This window comes from Zalophus californianus, chromosome 10, assembly GCF_009762305.2.
Source record: "Zalophus californianus isolate mZalCal1 chromosome 10, mZalCal1.pri.v2, whole genome shotgun sequence".
In the NCBI taxonomy this organism is placed as follows: domain Eukaryota; kingdom Metazoa; phylum Chordata; class Mammalia; order Carnivora; family Otariidae; genus Zalophus; species Zalophus californianus.
In genome coordinates this window covers 69524481-69538502 of record NC_045604.1, presented here as the reverse complement: position 1 = coordinate 69538502, position 14022 = coordinate 69524481, and the positions used below count along the sequence as shown (strand labels likewise).

The 14022-nt window shown below is 43.5% G+C and overlaps 1 protein-coding gene across 6 annotated transcripts in view; it reads left to right on the top strand.

Moving 5' to 3' along the window:
- The first annotated feature begins 2071 nt into the window (after nucleotides 1-2071).
- The window catches only part of LUC7L (LUC7 like), a 36725-nt gene continuing 24774 nt past the window's right edge, over nucleotides 2072-14022 (top strand). Inside the window, exons 1-4 of one of the 6 annotated variants that reach the window (XM_027610937.2) lie at nucleotides 2072-2297; nucleotides 3192-3262; nucleotides 4234-4328; nucleotides 9232-9330. In XM_027610937.2, coding sequence (XP_027466738.1) covers nucleotides 9235-9330 — 96 coding nt within the window. In that variant the 5' untranslated portion in view covers nucleotides 2072-2297; nucleotides 3192-3262; nucleotides 4234-4328; nucleotides 9232-9234. Of the gene's footprint in view, nucleotides 2298-3191; nucleotides 3263-3283; nucleotides 3605-4233; nucleotides 4329-9231; nucleotides 9331-14022 lie in introns of those variants that run through there. The other 5 variants (XM_027610934.2, XM_027610931.2, XM_027610932.1 and 2 more) reach the window with 5 other exon arrangements.

Here is a 14022-nt window from a genome sequence, read left to right as displayed (position 1 = left end):
TGCCTCTCTCCGCTTGTTGCGTTGCGCTCTGCTCAGGGTACCGTCTTTACCCATGGTGTGTGCGGTAAATATTGCCGTTCGGGGTGCCTTTGACGAACGCAAGTCTCCGTTTTAGTATAGAAAAATAAATCAGTCTTTTACGGGTAGTGCTTTTGTGCCCTGTTTGAGGAATCCTTCTCTACCCCTAATAAGTCTCCCACATTTTCCCCAATGGTTTTAAAGTTTCCATTTTAACATTGTTTTTAATTGGGTTTGGAATAGATTTAGGGCGGTGTAAGGAGGCTACGTGCTTTTCTTCATCAGGGGGAAAACCTGCAGTGCTAGTGCCATTTATTGAGGTAGTGTCTTTTCCCTAAGGGCACCTGCCACACTTAAAAAAATCTGGATATGCACGAGTGTCTTTATTAATTGGCTTTATCATAATGCTCACACCGGGTGTCCTGGATCAGGTCAGATATCTTACTGACGACTCCCTAGTTATACTAAGCATGATGAGTCCCCCACAGCCTTTACCCCCCAGGGAAACAGAGAGAACCAATGGAAATTTTTCCGACGTGAGTGGCCCAACAGAACATACGTGAGGAATGAAGAAAAGGGACTTTTCTCTACTTATAAAGGGGAAGAGGCGGCTGTCCTTCTCCCCTCTTCAAAGGGTCTCCCCACTCCAGTCCTTTGGTATGTTAATGAGTTTCTCCTGGGGCCAGACTGCCCCAGTGTCTCTTGGCTACACTTTTAGGACCTAGCGATGTCTCCAAATTCCTGGGCCTCACTCCCTGAAGTGTAAATACGTGGGAAGAGAACACTCTATTCTCCCCAATACCTAGGCACCTAATCCAAGTCTATAACTACTTGGCCCTCTTAGAGAGAAAAGGGAAGTTATACTTCCGGACCAGAGCAATTAACTGGACAAATAAATGGCTGCAGATCTAATCCTCATAGTAGGTGAAGGGGCTAAGACGAAGGCTTTTTGCAGGAGCACTGGGAAATTGAGGGGATTTCCCTACAGCTTCTCTCTGGCATCTTTATTCTCTGTCATTGTTTCATTGCTCTCCATTTTTGTGCTGGTACCACGCAGTCTCAATTACAATATCCTTAAAATAACTCTGTGATATTTAGTTGGACAGCTACCTCCACCTTTTTGTTATGTTGAAAAGCGTTAGCCATTTATTCTTCAGTAAAATTTTATTTTATTTTTTAAAGATTTTATTTATTTATTCATGAGAGACAGAGGAGGAGAGAGAGAGAGAAGCAGAGGGAGAGGCAGGCTCCCAAGGAGCAGGGAGCCTGATGTGGGACTCGATCCTGGGACTCCAGGATCATGACCTGAGCCGAAGGCAGTTGCTTAACCAACTGAGCCACCCAGGTGCCCTTTATTGATTTGTTTTAAAGATTTTATTTATTTGACAGAGAACGAGGGGACACAGCCGGGGGAGTGGGAGAGGGAGAAGCAGGCCTCCTGCTGAGCAGGGAGCCCGATTTGGGGCCGATCCCAGGACCCTGGGATCATGACCTGAGCCGAAGGCAGACGCTTAAGGACTGAGCCACCCAGGCGCCCCCAGACCCATACCTGTTTTTAAGAGAATTGGATTTAATCTGTAAGTCACTTTGGAGAACAGACCAGATACTTTTTTTTTTTTTTTTTTGAGAGCACGCGCAAAGGGAGAGGGAGAATCTTTCTTTAAAAGATTTTATTTATTTTTGCGAGAGAGATAGAGAGAGCACACGAGTGAGGGGAAGGGCAGAGGGAGAAGCTGACTCCCGGTTGAATGGGTAGCCCAAATGCGGAGCTCGATCCCGGGACCCTGGGATCATGACCTGAGGCGAAGGGAGATGCTTCACCAACTGAGCCACCCAGGCGCCCCTACTTATTTTATTTTGTTGCAGTTTAGTCTCCAGAATATATGGGTCTTGGGCTCTAGAATAAATTCAGGGTTGGAACTTTTCTGACTCCGCCGTTCGGACAACTCGCTTGGACCACTCCTGCCCGTCTCCTCCAGGGCGGAGTTTCGGTCCCTATTCCGCCCCAGAAACTACATTTCCCAGCAGGCTCAAAGGCCCGTACCGACGCACTTCCTCCCGGCGTCCCCCGCGGCGGGAAGGAGCCGAGCGGGCTCGAGGCCGACGCGACCAGCCTTCGTCGTCGCAGCCGCCGCCACCGCCGCCGCCGCCGCCGCCGCCACCGCCACCGCTCTGAGAGGAGTCACCGCGGCCGTCCCTGCCGCCCTCGCCGGCCACCATGTCCGCCCAGGCGCAGATGCGGGCCCTGTTGGACCAGCTCATGGGCACGGCCCGGGACGGTGAGTCGGAGCGGCCGGACAGGCGAGGGGTTGGGGCGGGAGTGAGGCGAGGCCGCCGGGCGGCCTGAGGCGGGGGCCGCGACCGTCTGCGCCTGCGCCTGCGCCGGACACCCTCCCCTCCCCCGCGCGCCGACCGCAGGCGCCGGGCCTTTGTCTGAGCCGGTTCGCCTTGGGAGCGGCCGCGGCCGGGTTCTCCCTCGCTGTCGGTGGGTCCCTGGCGGGCTCCTCCCTCGGAGCCCGAGTCGTCGGTGGGGCTTTAGCCCCCTCCCCCTTTGCCGTCCTGCGACTTTCTCCCGGTCCCGCGGCCCGGAGCCGCTCGGGGAGCCGGGGAGTCGGCGAAAGGCTGGCGCCAGCGTGGGCTCCACATCGCTGGCAGCCGGGTGGCGGAGCTCCTCCGAGGCTCCTCGGGAAAGGAGCTACCTACAACCCGAGGGAGCCGGATGGGCCCGGAAACCCCGGCCGTTCCTGTTCTGCACCAAGAGCAGCCGTAAATTGAGCTTTTCTAACGTGGGTTTCTGCCGAGTGCCTTTCCAGCCCCCTTCCCCTCCCAGCCACACAGGAGAGCCTCTGTTTAGCTAGCACTTGGCAGTCGTTAGGTAGGTCGTACAATGACGGTTGTAGGGAGGAGTGAAAGATCATCATGATGGTTGTCTCAGGAGAAAGCGGTTGCACCTTTGCAAAACTATATACCTGCTGTGGTTTGTGTTTTCTTTTCTACTGAAGTAATGAAGTTGTAAGTTCACATTGGCACATTCGCAGGGCTGTGCAGATTCTTTGCACTTTATTTCATAGGTGAATAAGTGCTTTTGTATATTGAGTTGCTTTTGAATTGCTTCCCATATTTTTATTTCATACAAACTGAACAATTGTGGCCCCTCTATTTTATTTATAAAGGTTCAGTGTATCTTTGCCTGCCTACATCAATCTGCAAGGGAGTTGCAGAAAAGCCTCATGTTCATCGAGCCGTGAGTCACAACCAATTTCTAAGCTGTTATAACAAAAAAGTGTTTGCTTTTTTTCACAAATAACTTTAAAAGTGTAGTTTAGAAAGAAAACATTTTCAATAAAAAGACACAACATTAATCCTGGATGCTTGCAAATCCTAAAATATATTCCTCCTTTAGTATTACACAGCTCTGTGTATACACAGATTAGCTTTAAAATTTGTCACATTCCACTTTGCCTTTACTTTTATGTATCATTCCCCTGACTTCCTTACTGCAGGTTGGGCAAGAAAACTTTTCCTTTAAAACTTTTCAACAGCGGGCATAAAATTCTGCAGCTGAGGTCTTGAAGAATGCAGATGGGTACAGTATGTGTTGGAACTCACAGTGTGTATTGACTAACCTAGTTCCCCCCCTTTTTTTTCCTCCTTTGGTATTGTCTTGTTAAAAGTGACTCCCAGGTGCCAACTTTCTTTTTTAAGGGTGGGGGTGAAGGGGATAGGAAGATTAGATCTAGATTATTTATCAGTCAGTGGTAGAGTTTGAAAGCTTTCTTCTTCATGTGATTTTGGGCAAAATACTGCCTATGCATTTGTCCATAGCAAAATGATTAGATTAATATGTAGCTTCTGTTGGTGGAAACTACCAGCTATAAGTCATACGTGGTGATTTCATGGCCCTCTGATTAGCGTGGGTTTTGGTATTACTGCCCACATATATGTGTGGGGTTAATGGCCTTTTGGTGCTCAGCCTCTTCAGATTCCTTGACTTCTTTGGCACAATGATGGAGTCAGATCTCATTAAGTGTGATTCTTCATAATACATTTAGCATCAAAAAACATCCGTATTCCGCTCCAGTTGTAAATATCTCTAGATCAGCTTTTCATTGTATTTGGTAGTCTGCCAATCATCCAGGTGAATTGTCGTACCAGATATGCTGTGGTGTTTAACGTGATAATATTGTCTTATTTAAAACCACAAATGAATTTCAGGAGACGAAACCAGACAGAGGGTCAAGTTTACAGATGACCGTGTCTGCAAGAGTCACCTTCTGGACTGCTGCCCTCATGATATCCTGGCTGGGACGGTAGGTGTATTCGGGGTTGGGGGACTATCAAAGAACACTCAGACTTGGGAGCTGTGTAGGCAGGGAAGGTTGAATTCTGTTTTTCTTTACCAGGCAGAAATCACCTACTGCCTTTCAAATGATAGATTGTTAGTTTGGTGGAATTTTGTTACGGGGTATACTTCACTGCTATAAAAATTTCTTTTTGTAACTTACCATATTTTTGTAGAATCGTTTAGATGGAGGAATAATATTCACAACTAAGTAGTATGAGAAGTTTCATTTGGCCAAACCAAAAAAGTATGCTTCAGTTCAGCTTATAGTTCTTTGAAAATTCTGGATTGGTGGGTTAGTTTTCATGTTGAACATATGTTAGTGCTAGACTTTTGATCTAATGAGGTACTTTTTTTTTTTGGTGGGCAGCAATGCAAGGTTTATTGAGTGATAGCCGAGTGATAGTACAAAGTTCCTGAGGAGGGAGGGGATCCGAGAGGGTTGCCCTAACAAGACACATTTCTTACCCAATTCTCAGGTTTTTAATAGATCAGTTGGGTATAACACTGAGTTTTACTCTTTCGAGAAATCAACACATGATCCAATGAGTATCGATCCCTAAAATTTTATGTTCACTTTAGAAGAATCAAATAGATAAATGCTAGTTTTATGTAATGTACGTTTATTCAAAATCAGATAGGATTGGGGCGCCTGGGTGGCTCAGTCGTTAAGCGTCTGCCTTTGGCTTGGGTCATGATTCCAGGGTCCTGGGATCAAGCCCCAGATGGGGCTTCCTGCTCCGCGGGGAGCCTGCTTCTCCCTGTCCCGCTCCCCCTGCTTGTGTTTCCTCTCTCGCTGTGTCTCTCTCTGTCAAAATAAATAAATAAAATCTGAAAAAAACAAAAACAAAATCAGATAGGATTGAAGAAGACTAAAGGCTGGAGAATTATCTACCATGATTCAGCCACATAGAGAAAAGGAGTCCTGTAAATACCACCACCATTACACCATTTTCAGATTACGCAGCCACTTCATGGAATATAAAACCGTCTGCTCATTTTAAGGGTCAAATGTGCATCCACTAGGGAACATTTTCTTCATGATTAATTGTTGCTTTTCTCATTACCATTGTGAGGGGAGCAGCCTGTGGAAAACTGCACATATGTATTAGATCTTCTCAGGCTGACTCTACAGAGAGCAAATAGGAAATGAATGTCAAACACTGTACCTTTTGTTACCTGAAGTTTTGCCTGTAGTTTGACCTGGAATAGGGATATGTTTTGCTGTGGATTGTTGTGGGTACCATCAATGTAGTTTAATGGCTTCCGCTAGTTAAAAGCAGTTCTGCTGAAGGAAAATCCTGTAGGGGAGGCATCATAACCTGGAATTATTGATGGATCTTAGTGGGAGAAGCCAAGGAGCAGAGGGAGGGAAGTGCACGAGTGTGAAGCATTTCAGTTTTTTGAGGGAGGGCTGGGGGGTGGGGTGTCAGATCCCTGGGTAGCATTGTTCCAGAATGCGGGTGAGAAAAATAACCAGAATGGGGGCATTTCCTACAAATATTTATTGTGTTAGTTACAGATTAACTCATCAAATATTTATTGAACACCTGCTGTGTGCCAGGCACTGGGGATATGGTGCCAGGAAGATAAAGTCTTTACTTTATCCAGTGGAGGAAGAGGATAGACAATAAATGAATAGATAACGGGTTGTTTTAGGCAGAGTGATAAAGGGTTTCTTTTTTTTTTTTTTTTTAAGATTTTATTTATTTATGTGACAGAGAGACACAGCCAGAGAAGGAACATAAGCAGGGGGAGTGGGAGAGGGAGAAGCAGGCTTCCCACGGAGCAGGGAGCCTGATGCGGGGCTCGATCCCAGGACCCCGGGATCATGACCTGAGCCGAAGGCAGCCACTTAACCGACTGAGCCACCCAGGCGCCCCTGATAAAGGGTTTCTCAGGGACATTGGAGCAGAGACTTGAATGGTGAGAAAGAATGTGCACAGTTTGGGGTTAGTATGCCCTGGGTGAAAGATAGAGCTGGGAGACAGCAGGCATGCTGCTGGCATGTCTGGAGTGGTGAGAGTGAAGGGGAGAGGTGGGAGAGGCAGGCAGAAGCTGTGGAATCAGATGAGTTGTGAGAAGCCATGGACTGAGCAGGTTGGCCAGGGATGGCTCGGCAAGGGGAATCTAAGAAGCCGACTAAGGAGGAGGAAACCCAGGACAGTCCATATACCTGTGAAGATGCAAGTGAACTTGTCAGGGGCTGCTGAGGGTCGATTAGGATGAGGGTTAGGAAATTGGATGGGGGTGGTTGTAAAAGGTGAGCCTCACTGGTTTGGGCTCCATGGAAGTGGGAAGTGAGGAGTGGAGTTGAATGATGGGTCTTCTGATGAGTTTGTGTTTTGTGTAAAATTGAAATGGAATGAATGTGATTAAATTTTTAAAGCAAGGTGGCTAAATGAAGGTTGTAACCTTCAGTCTTCTAAGGATTGCTCCAGGCCCAAGCTGTTGCTCAAAACCATCTCCTGTCATTGGTAGGGGTGAGGCAAGGAGGAATGGAAGTTACAGTTTTATTGAGGCTTCATGGGAAAATACAGTATTGGTTAGTTTGGGAGAGTAAGATAGCTGGAGGGAATGTAGTGTAACAAGTTACACTTGTCTTAGTGGAAACACTTTTGTTTTCCAAACCTTCTGGAAGGAGCCTTTAGTACCCTTCCCTGTCAGCAGTGTGAGACCACTAGAGGGTAGAGAACATAGGGGTTTGTTTGGTAAAAAAAGATCTGACACTGGATTTAACAGCCACTTAAAATCTTTTGGAAGAGGACTTACTGTAGTATTTCAACTCTGTGTGGTATTAGCTGCCAGGGGAATTGGCCAGTACTTCCCTACCTCCTTGGCAAAACTGAAAATATACAGTCGGAGAGTAACCATGGAACCCAGCCCTGTCCTCTGCTTGGCATTAGCCGTGGCTGCTTGAGAGTTCTCACCCAAAGGAAGGCTAGCAGTGAATTTTTGCTTCATGGATGGTTCACTAATGTCAAAAGTTTCTTGACAGTGAAGTTTCTAGAATGGAAATTTATTTGTATTTAAAATGCTTAGTAGTTAAGGTTTTAGTGCTTACTTCCCCTGGTGGTAGGTCTTCTTTGAGATACAGAGCTTTCATTAGCTTTTAAGCGTTTCTGGTGTTTGTCAGTTATTTTGCAGCTATGGTGCTTGCTTTTCATTTGTAGAGACTGTATATTTTAAAGAATCATACTGATACTTAAAAGAGTGAATGAAGCAAAAGTTGTCAGCAATATAGGGACAGCGGTTCTGGCTACAACTTTGGCATACAGAATTACGGTTGCCCTACCTCTGCATCCCCCCATGTAACCAACATACATGAACTCATATGACTTTACAGTAGGAATAATGAAGGAGAAAAGAGGTCTTTAGCATTTAAATGCAGAAGTTGATCCTTGATCAAAATGAAGATGAGCTCCACACTAAGGAGCCCACTGTTGGTTCTGTCACTGTTTTTACTAAAGGATGTTTTGGTAGTGAACGTGGCATGCGCCTTCTGTGAGACTAGGGCCCAAGAGTCAGGTTACTACCAGCCTCCCTAATTTGCCTAAAATGTTAAGGACTTTATAATCCATGAAGTTTTTGAACTCATTTTGGATGTAGTTGTCGTTTGAGCTTAAAGGAGGCCCTGGACTCCATCATTCTCTGTTTACTAGTTAGGTAGACACATGTTTTGGTCCAAGTGCTTGGACTTGGTGTCTCCTCATTGTGATGCTGGGTTTTGTTAACTTGCACTGTATGACTTGATAGCATGATCCTTAGCATACAGACTTTCCTTTTGCTCTCTTGATGGCCAGAGGTGGAGGGTGCTGTCACAGAGTCCCGCACTCAGAATTTAGTTAAGACATGTGCTCTGTTGTCTAATTGTTCTACATGTGCTTACAACATATAGTAGCACATCAGGCTAATCTTACTGGTGACACAGGTCATTTGTTTTCGTGAAACAACCTTTTGTTTCTCAAATGGGGCAACTGAGTGGCCCGATTCTAGGTCTCCAATTACATCCAGGGTCATTTACTAGGTTTGGAGAATGGAGGATTTTTTTTTTTTTTTTTTTTTGGGCTCTAAAATGGCCTATTCTGCTTTATGCCTTCTGGTATACAAAGAGATACACGAAGCCAAGTGGTGTTAGGTTGTGTTGTAATTGCCAAAACCTGATTGCTATCTGCTCTTTCCTTTTCCTTGCCCCTGCACCTTAGGCATTTGAGCATCCTGACTAGTGAAGGTTACAGGAAGGAATGCCTAGAAATTTGTTGCTGTTGATGATACTCTTGTTTTCTGGCCTTTTCCTTGCAACCTCTCCCCTCCCCCATGCTGCTGTTCACTGAGTAGATGTTTCTCCTTTTTTTTTTTTTTTAAAGATTTTATTTATTTATTTACTTACTTAGAGCTTGAATGGGGAGTAGGGGCAGAGGGAAAGGGAGAGAGAATCCCAGGCTGGCTTCCCGCTGAGTGTGGAGCCTGCCATGGGGCTCTATCCCACAACCCTGAGATCATGACCTGAGCAGAAATCAAGAGTTGGACAGTCAGCTGACTGATCTACCCAGGTGCCTTACTGAATAGACTTTTCTTTTTTGACTGATGCAAAAATAAAACTAGCAAAAGCTAAATAATATGGTTTTCATTATTAGTCCAGTTATCTCTGGGTCTGAAAGAGACAAACCTTCACACTTAAATGTATCAAAATGTCGTATTAACGTGGTAAAAGAAAAATAAGGGTTTTTGGCTATATGCTCTTTCTTAATATTTTTATTACAGTTTACTATTCAAAAAGGTATTTATTTTGTTGACAGTTGGAACACCAGGTCATGTGCTTTCTACAGTGGGTAGATGTTCATGTGTAAACTTTTGTTTCTTTCTCACAGCGCATGGATTTAGGAGAATGTACCAAAATCCACGACTTGGCCCTCCGAGCAGATTATGAGATTGCAAGTAAAGAAAGGGACCTGTTTTTTGAATTAGATGTAAGTTTTATTTTGTGTTAATCCGTCCCTACTGTGAAGAGCCAAATATCAACTAACAAGAATAATGTAACATTTGTAAGTTATGAAGCAGAATAACAAAAGAGAGAACTTGTTATTCCACCACTAGGGCTGAGAGCTAGAACATAGCCAGTAACATGTGGTATGTACCTGTAAGTCTACCACCCCAACACTATTGTGCATTTTGTATGTTTCATTTCCTTTTTTTTTTTTAAGATTATTTATTTATTTATTTATGAGAGACATAGAGAGGCAGAGGAAGATGTGGGACTCGATCCTAGGACCCTGGGATCATGATCTGAGCCGAAGGCAGCCGCTTAACCGACTGAGCCACCCAGGCATCCCATGTCTCATTTCCTTTTAAAAGTGTTATTACATATTTTTATGATTCCTTGAACTTTTTATTTTTGCTTGTTTTTAAGCCTTAGAAGAATAGTTTCATAGCACAGTCTTGAATAACGGTTTTCATTCAATATTATATTTTTGTTTACCCATTTTGTTGGGTATGGTTTATTCTCATTGCTGCTTGAGTATTCCACAAACTCTAGTCATTATTTGGGTTGATTCTAGGTTGTGGGGGTTTTTTGGTTTTGTTTTGTTTTGCTGTTACAAACAGTATTATGAATGTTCTTGAATATGTTCTTGGTGTACGCATATTAGATTTATTTAGGGTCTATTCCGAGGGGAGGACTTGCTGGCTTACAGGGATGCATATGTTCATCCTTGCAAGATAGTTTTGTAATGGTGTCCTTTTTCTCTCTGGTTTCTGTTGTTGATAAAGCCATGGTATCAATTTATACCCCAAAGTAGAATTTTTGCAATTCAGTGGTTATAAAATGGAATTTCACAACTTTTTTTAAATTGTTGCCTCCCAAAGGAACCCTTTTAAAGAATTTTCTTCCTGATTCGTCCCCTACCCTTCTGTGAAATTTTGTTACCACAGAACCCTGCATATTACCTTAATGTGCTATGATTTTCCAGGTCACAAACTGTTGATATCTAAGATTTTTTTTTTCACCCTTTAACAGCAGTTTTCACCTCTTTCCCCATTGAGAGTACAGGGTCTCTCTATTTGTTTTTTCTTTTCCCTAATCCTCCATCACTAGTATGATCAAAGGTCAGTGAAGAGGTTTGGTGGCGTTCAGGTTCCTAAGTAAAGACTGGGAAGGGACAGAACTTGGTGTGAGGAAGCCAAGGAAAGGCATCTCCTCCTCACCAGAGGACATTTTATTTTGTTTTATTTTATTTATTTATTTATTTTTTAATCAAAGGACATTTTAAAGGATGTGTTGTAGCCGTAGTAAACTGTTTTTAAATCAGTAGTCTTAAAAGCGATTAAAATGGATTCTTTTTCAGATTCATTCTTTAACCACAGTGTGTTCTCAGTGTTGAATCTTTGAATTAACTAAAAATGCCTTTAGCAACAGTTTGACTAACAGAAGAGGCTTGGAAAGGGAATTTTTCTATATTGTGAGTTTTAATTCTTCAGTAACGTGCAGATGCTTATGCAAAGAGGCCATTACTTTGGGACGTCAGGTTTCAGAGACTGATATGTACACAGGTGTATTGAAATCTCAGGTTTAGTAATGTTTTCTGGATCAGAAGTCTTAGCATTTCTACTAAATCAGAATATCAGTGCATTTTTTATTTTTTAAGATTTTATTTGTCAGAGAGGGAGAGAGAGACAGAGAGCAAGCACAGGCGGGGGGAGCAGCAGGCAGAGGGAGAAGCAGGCTCCCCGTGTAGCAAGGAGCCCAATGCAGGACTCAGTCCCAGGACCCTGGGATCATGACCCGAGCCAAAGGCAGCCACTTAACTGAGCCACTCAGGCGTCCGGTCAGTGCATTTTTTTAAATGACTGATGAATTTAAAGTTAGAAAACAGTCATAGAAGAAATGGTGTCAGTGACTGAAACACACAGAGTCATTTAATATATTTTGAAGGAGGTGTGTTCAGCCAGTGTGCAGAAAGTGGGGTGTGTTTTTTTGTTGTTGTTTTTTTGTTTTTAATGAATATTATTGAAAACTATGCATTAGCCAGTAGGAAAATAACCCAGTTGGAGCCCCAGGAAATGAATTTTGTTTTGTCATCTTGATGCTATAAAGTCTAGAAGCTATAAGAGAAAGATGGGTACATTTGTCTGTATAAAAACTTAAAATTTAGCCTGTCAACAGTACCTGTACATGGGACGCCTGGTGGCTCAGTCTGAAGAGCATGTGACTTTTGATCTTGGGGTTGTGAGTTTAAGCCCTACGTTGGTTGTGAAGATGACTGAAAAAAAAGTTCCCATACGTATGATGAGAATAAACTGGGACAGGGTATTTACAGTGTTTATGATGATGAGCTAGTTACCTTTATATGTAAAATTTATCATAAGGGACATAGATGGCATCAATGGCCCAATAAAAAAATGGGCAAAGGATAGAAAAGGGCATTGCCTGGTGGGCATCTAATCCTATGGCTGGTGCTCACCCTCACTCAAAACTGAAGAAATGGGGGATTAAACGATCCTGCTACTCCTCCTGGGTAACTCAACATCTCAAGATGTGAAAACACATACCAGCATGGCCAGTTCTAAGATTATATCTCACTGATATGCTTGCATATGTACAAAGATACATTTGTTCTAGAATATTCCTTCAGCATTTATAACTGCAGAAAACAGGAACCAAATAAGCTTCCTCAGTAAGGGACTGCCTAAATCATAGTTGCTCTTTAGGATGGAATGATGTGTAACTGTGAAAGAGAATTGAGCCAGTTGACTGTATTGTTGATGTGAAATTATCTGCAAGGCAGATTAAGTGGATAAGCAAAGTGTGATATCACGTTTCCCTAGTGTTTGTTAATTTAACTTAATTTTTTAGGAGATCTTACTTGAGAGAACGCCGCACGCAGGAGTGGGCTTGGGGGCAGAAGGAGAGGGACAAGCAAGCTTCGCGCTGAGCAGAGCCAGAGGCAGGGCTGGATCTCACAAGCCCTGAAATCATTACCTGAGCCGAAATCAGGAGTCACAGAGCCACCCAGGCTCGTCCCCATAGTGTTTGTTTTTTTAAGATGTTGGTGGTTTTTTTTTTTTTTTTAGGATTTATTTTTAGGGAGTGGGCACTCGTGTGAGGGTGCATGTGCAAGTGGGAGGGGCAGAGGGAGAGGAAAGAAGCCGACTCCCCTCTGAGCGCGGAGCCCTGCATGGGGCTCGATCCCATGACCCTGAGATCAAGACCTGAGCTGAAACCAGGAGTTGGATGCTCACCCGGGCGCCCCGTGTCTTGTTTTTTAAATTGCATACATCCTTATTTTAACTTACTTGCTTTTAAGTGAGCAGTGTGCCCAGCATGGGGCTTATTAAATTCATCACTCCGAGATCAAGAGTTGCATGCTCTACCACTCAGCCAGCCGGGTACCCCTCCATAGTGTGTGGTTTTTTTTGTTTTTTTTTTAATAAGGAAGGGTGTTGTACACTTGTTAACATGTTCAGATGTGCAGAGAGGTGTTTTAGAGGAACCCAAGAGATTACAACCACTTTTAACTTGGTTTGAGGGTTAGAGCAGGGCAAGAGACCTTTGTGTACTATGTGAAAATATACCACCTGGAGGAATTACTTTTTCAGTTAAAAAGGTAACCACCCTTCCCCCCAACTCCTTAAAAATAATTGTTGATCCTATAGATAGTTCATATTAAAATATTTGATAACCAGTGGAAGAGGTCCTTCTGCCCTGAAGAATGAAGGGCATTTTGGAGTAGCCATATTTGAAGGAGGGCAGTCTGTCAGGGCATAGTCAGCATGTGAAATGCATATACGTACTCGTTCCAGAACTCCGCTGTTGGGAACATATGTTAGGGATATGTGCAGATGAGTACACAGAAAAGATGCTCGTTGCAGATTTTTTTTTTTAAAGGGAGAAGAGGCTGTAATGAAACTATTAATGGAGAACTGGTTGTATAAATTGTGCTATCACACGGTGGAATGTTGCTTTATAAAGCTAAGAGGAAGATACCTCTGGGTGTTAGGGATATTTTACCTTAAAAAGTTTCTTCAGTGGCTTTAAGATATAATTCATGTGCCATACAATTTACCCCACCTTTAAATTTTTCTTTTCTTTTGTTTTTCTAAAGTAGGCTCCATACTCAGCGTGGAGCCTTTAAGTTTTTAATTTATATGTATCAGTAGTGTTGGGATGTACATGGGTTACTCTGATGAGTAAAGTAATTAAAAGTGGCCTGACTTTAAAAAACCAGGCTAAAAGAACTATTTGTCTCCTTACTTTTACAGAGTAATAAACTTTAATGGAAAAATAAAGACTTTTCTCAAAATACAGATTTGTTGTTAGTTTGATGAAAATCGGTTTTTAAATCTTTTTTTTTTTTTAAAGATTTTATTTATTTATTTGAGAGAGAGAGAATGAGAGATAGAGAGCCCTAGAGGGAAGAGGGTCAGAGGGAGAAGCAGACTCCCTGCTGAGTAGGGAGCCCGATGTGGGACTCGATCCCGGGACTCCAGGATCATGACCTGAGCCGAAGGTAGTCGCCTAACCAGCTGAGCCACCCAGGCGCCCTTAGGTTTTTAAATCTTTTTGGCAGGTAATGCATGTTCACTGTGGGAGATTTCCAGAGGTCTAAAAGGCTCTGGTAAAAAGTCTCCCCTTTCCATGTAACCAGCCATCCAGTAGCTCTCTC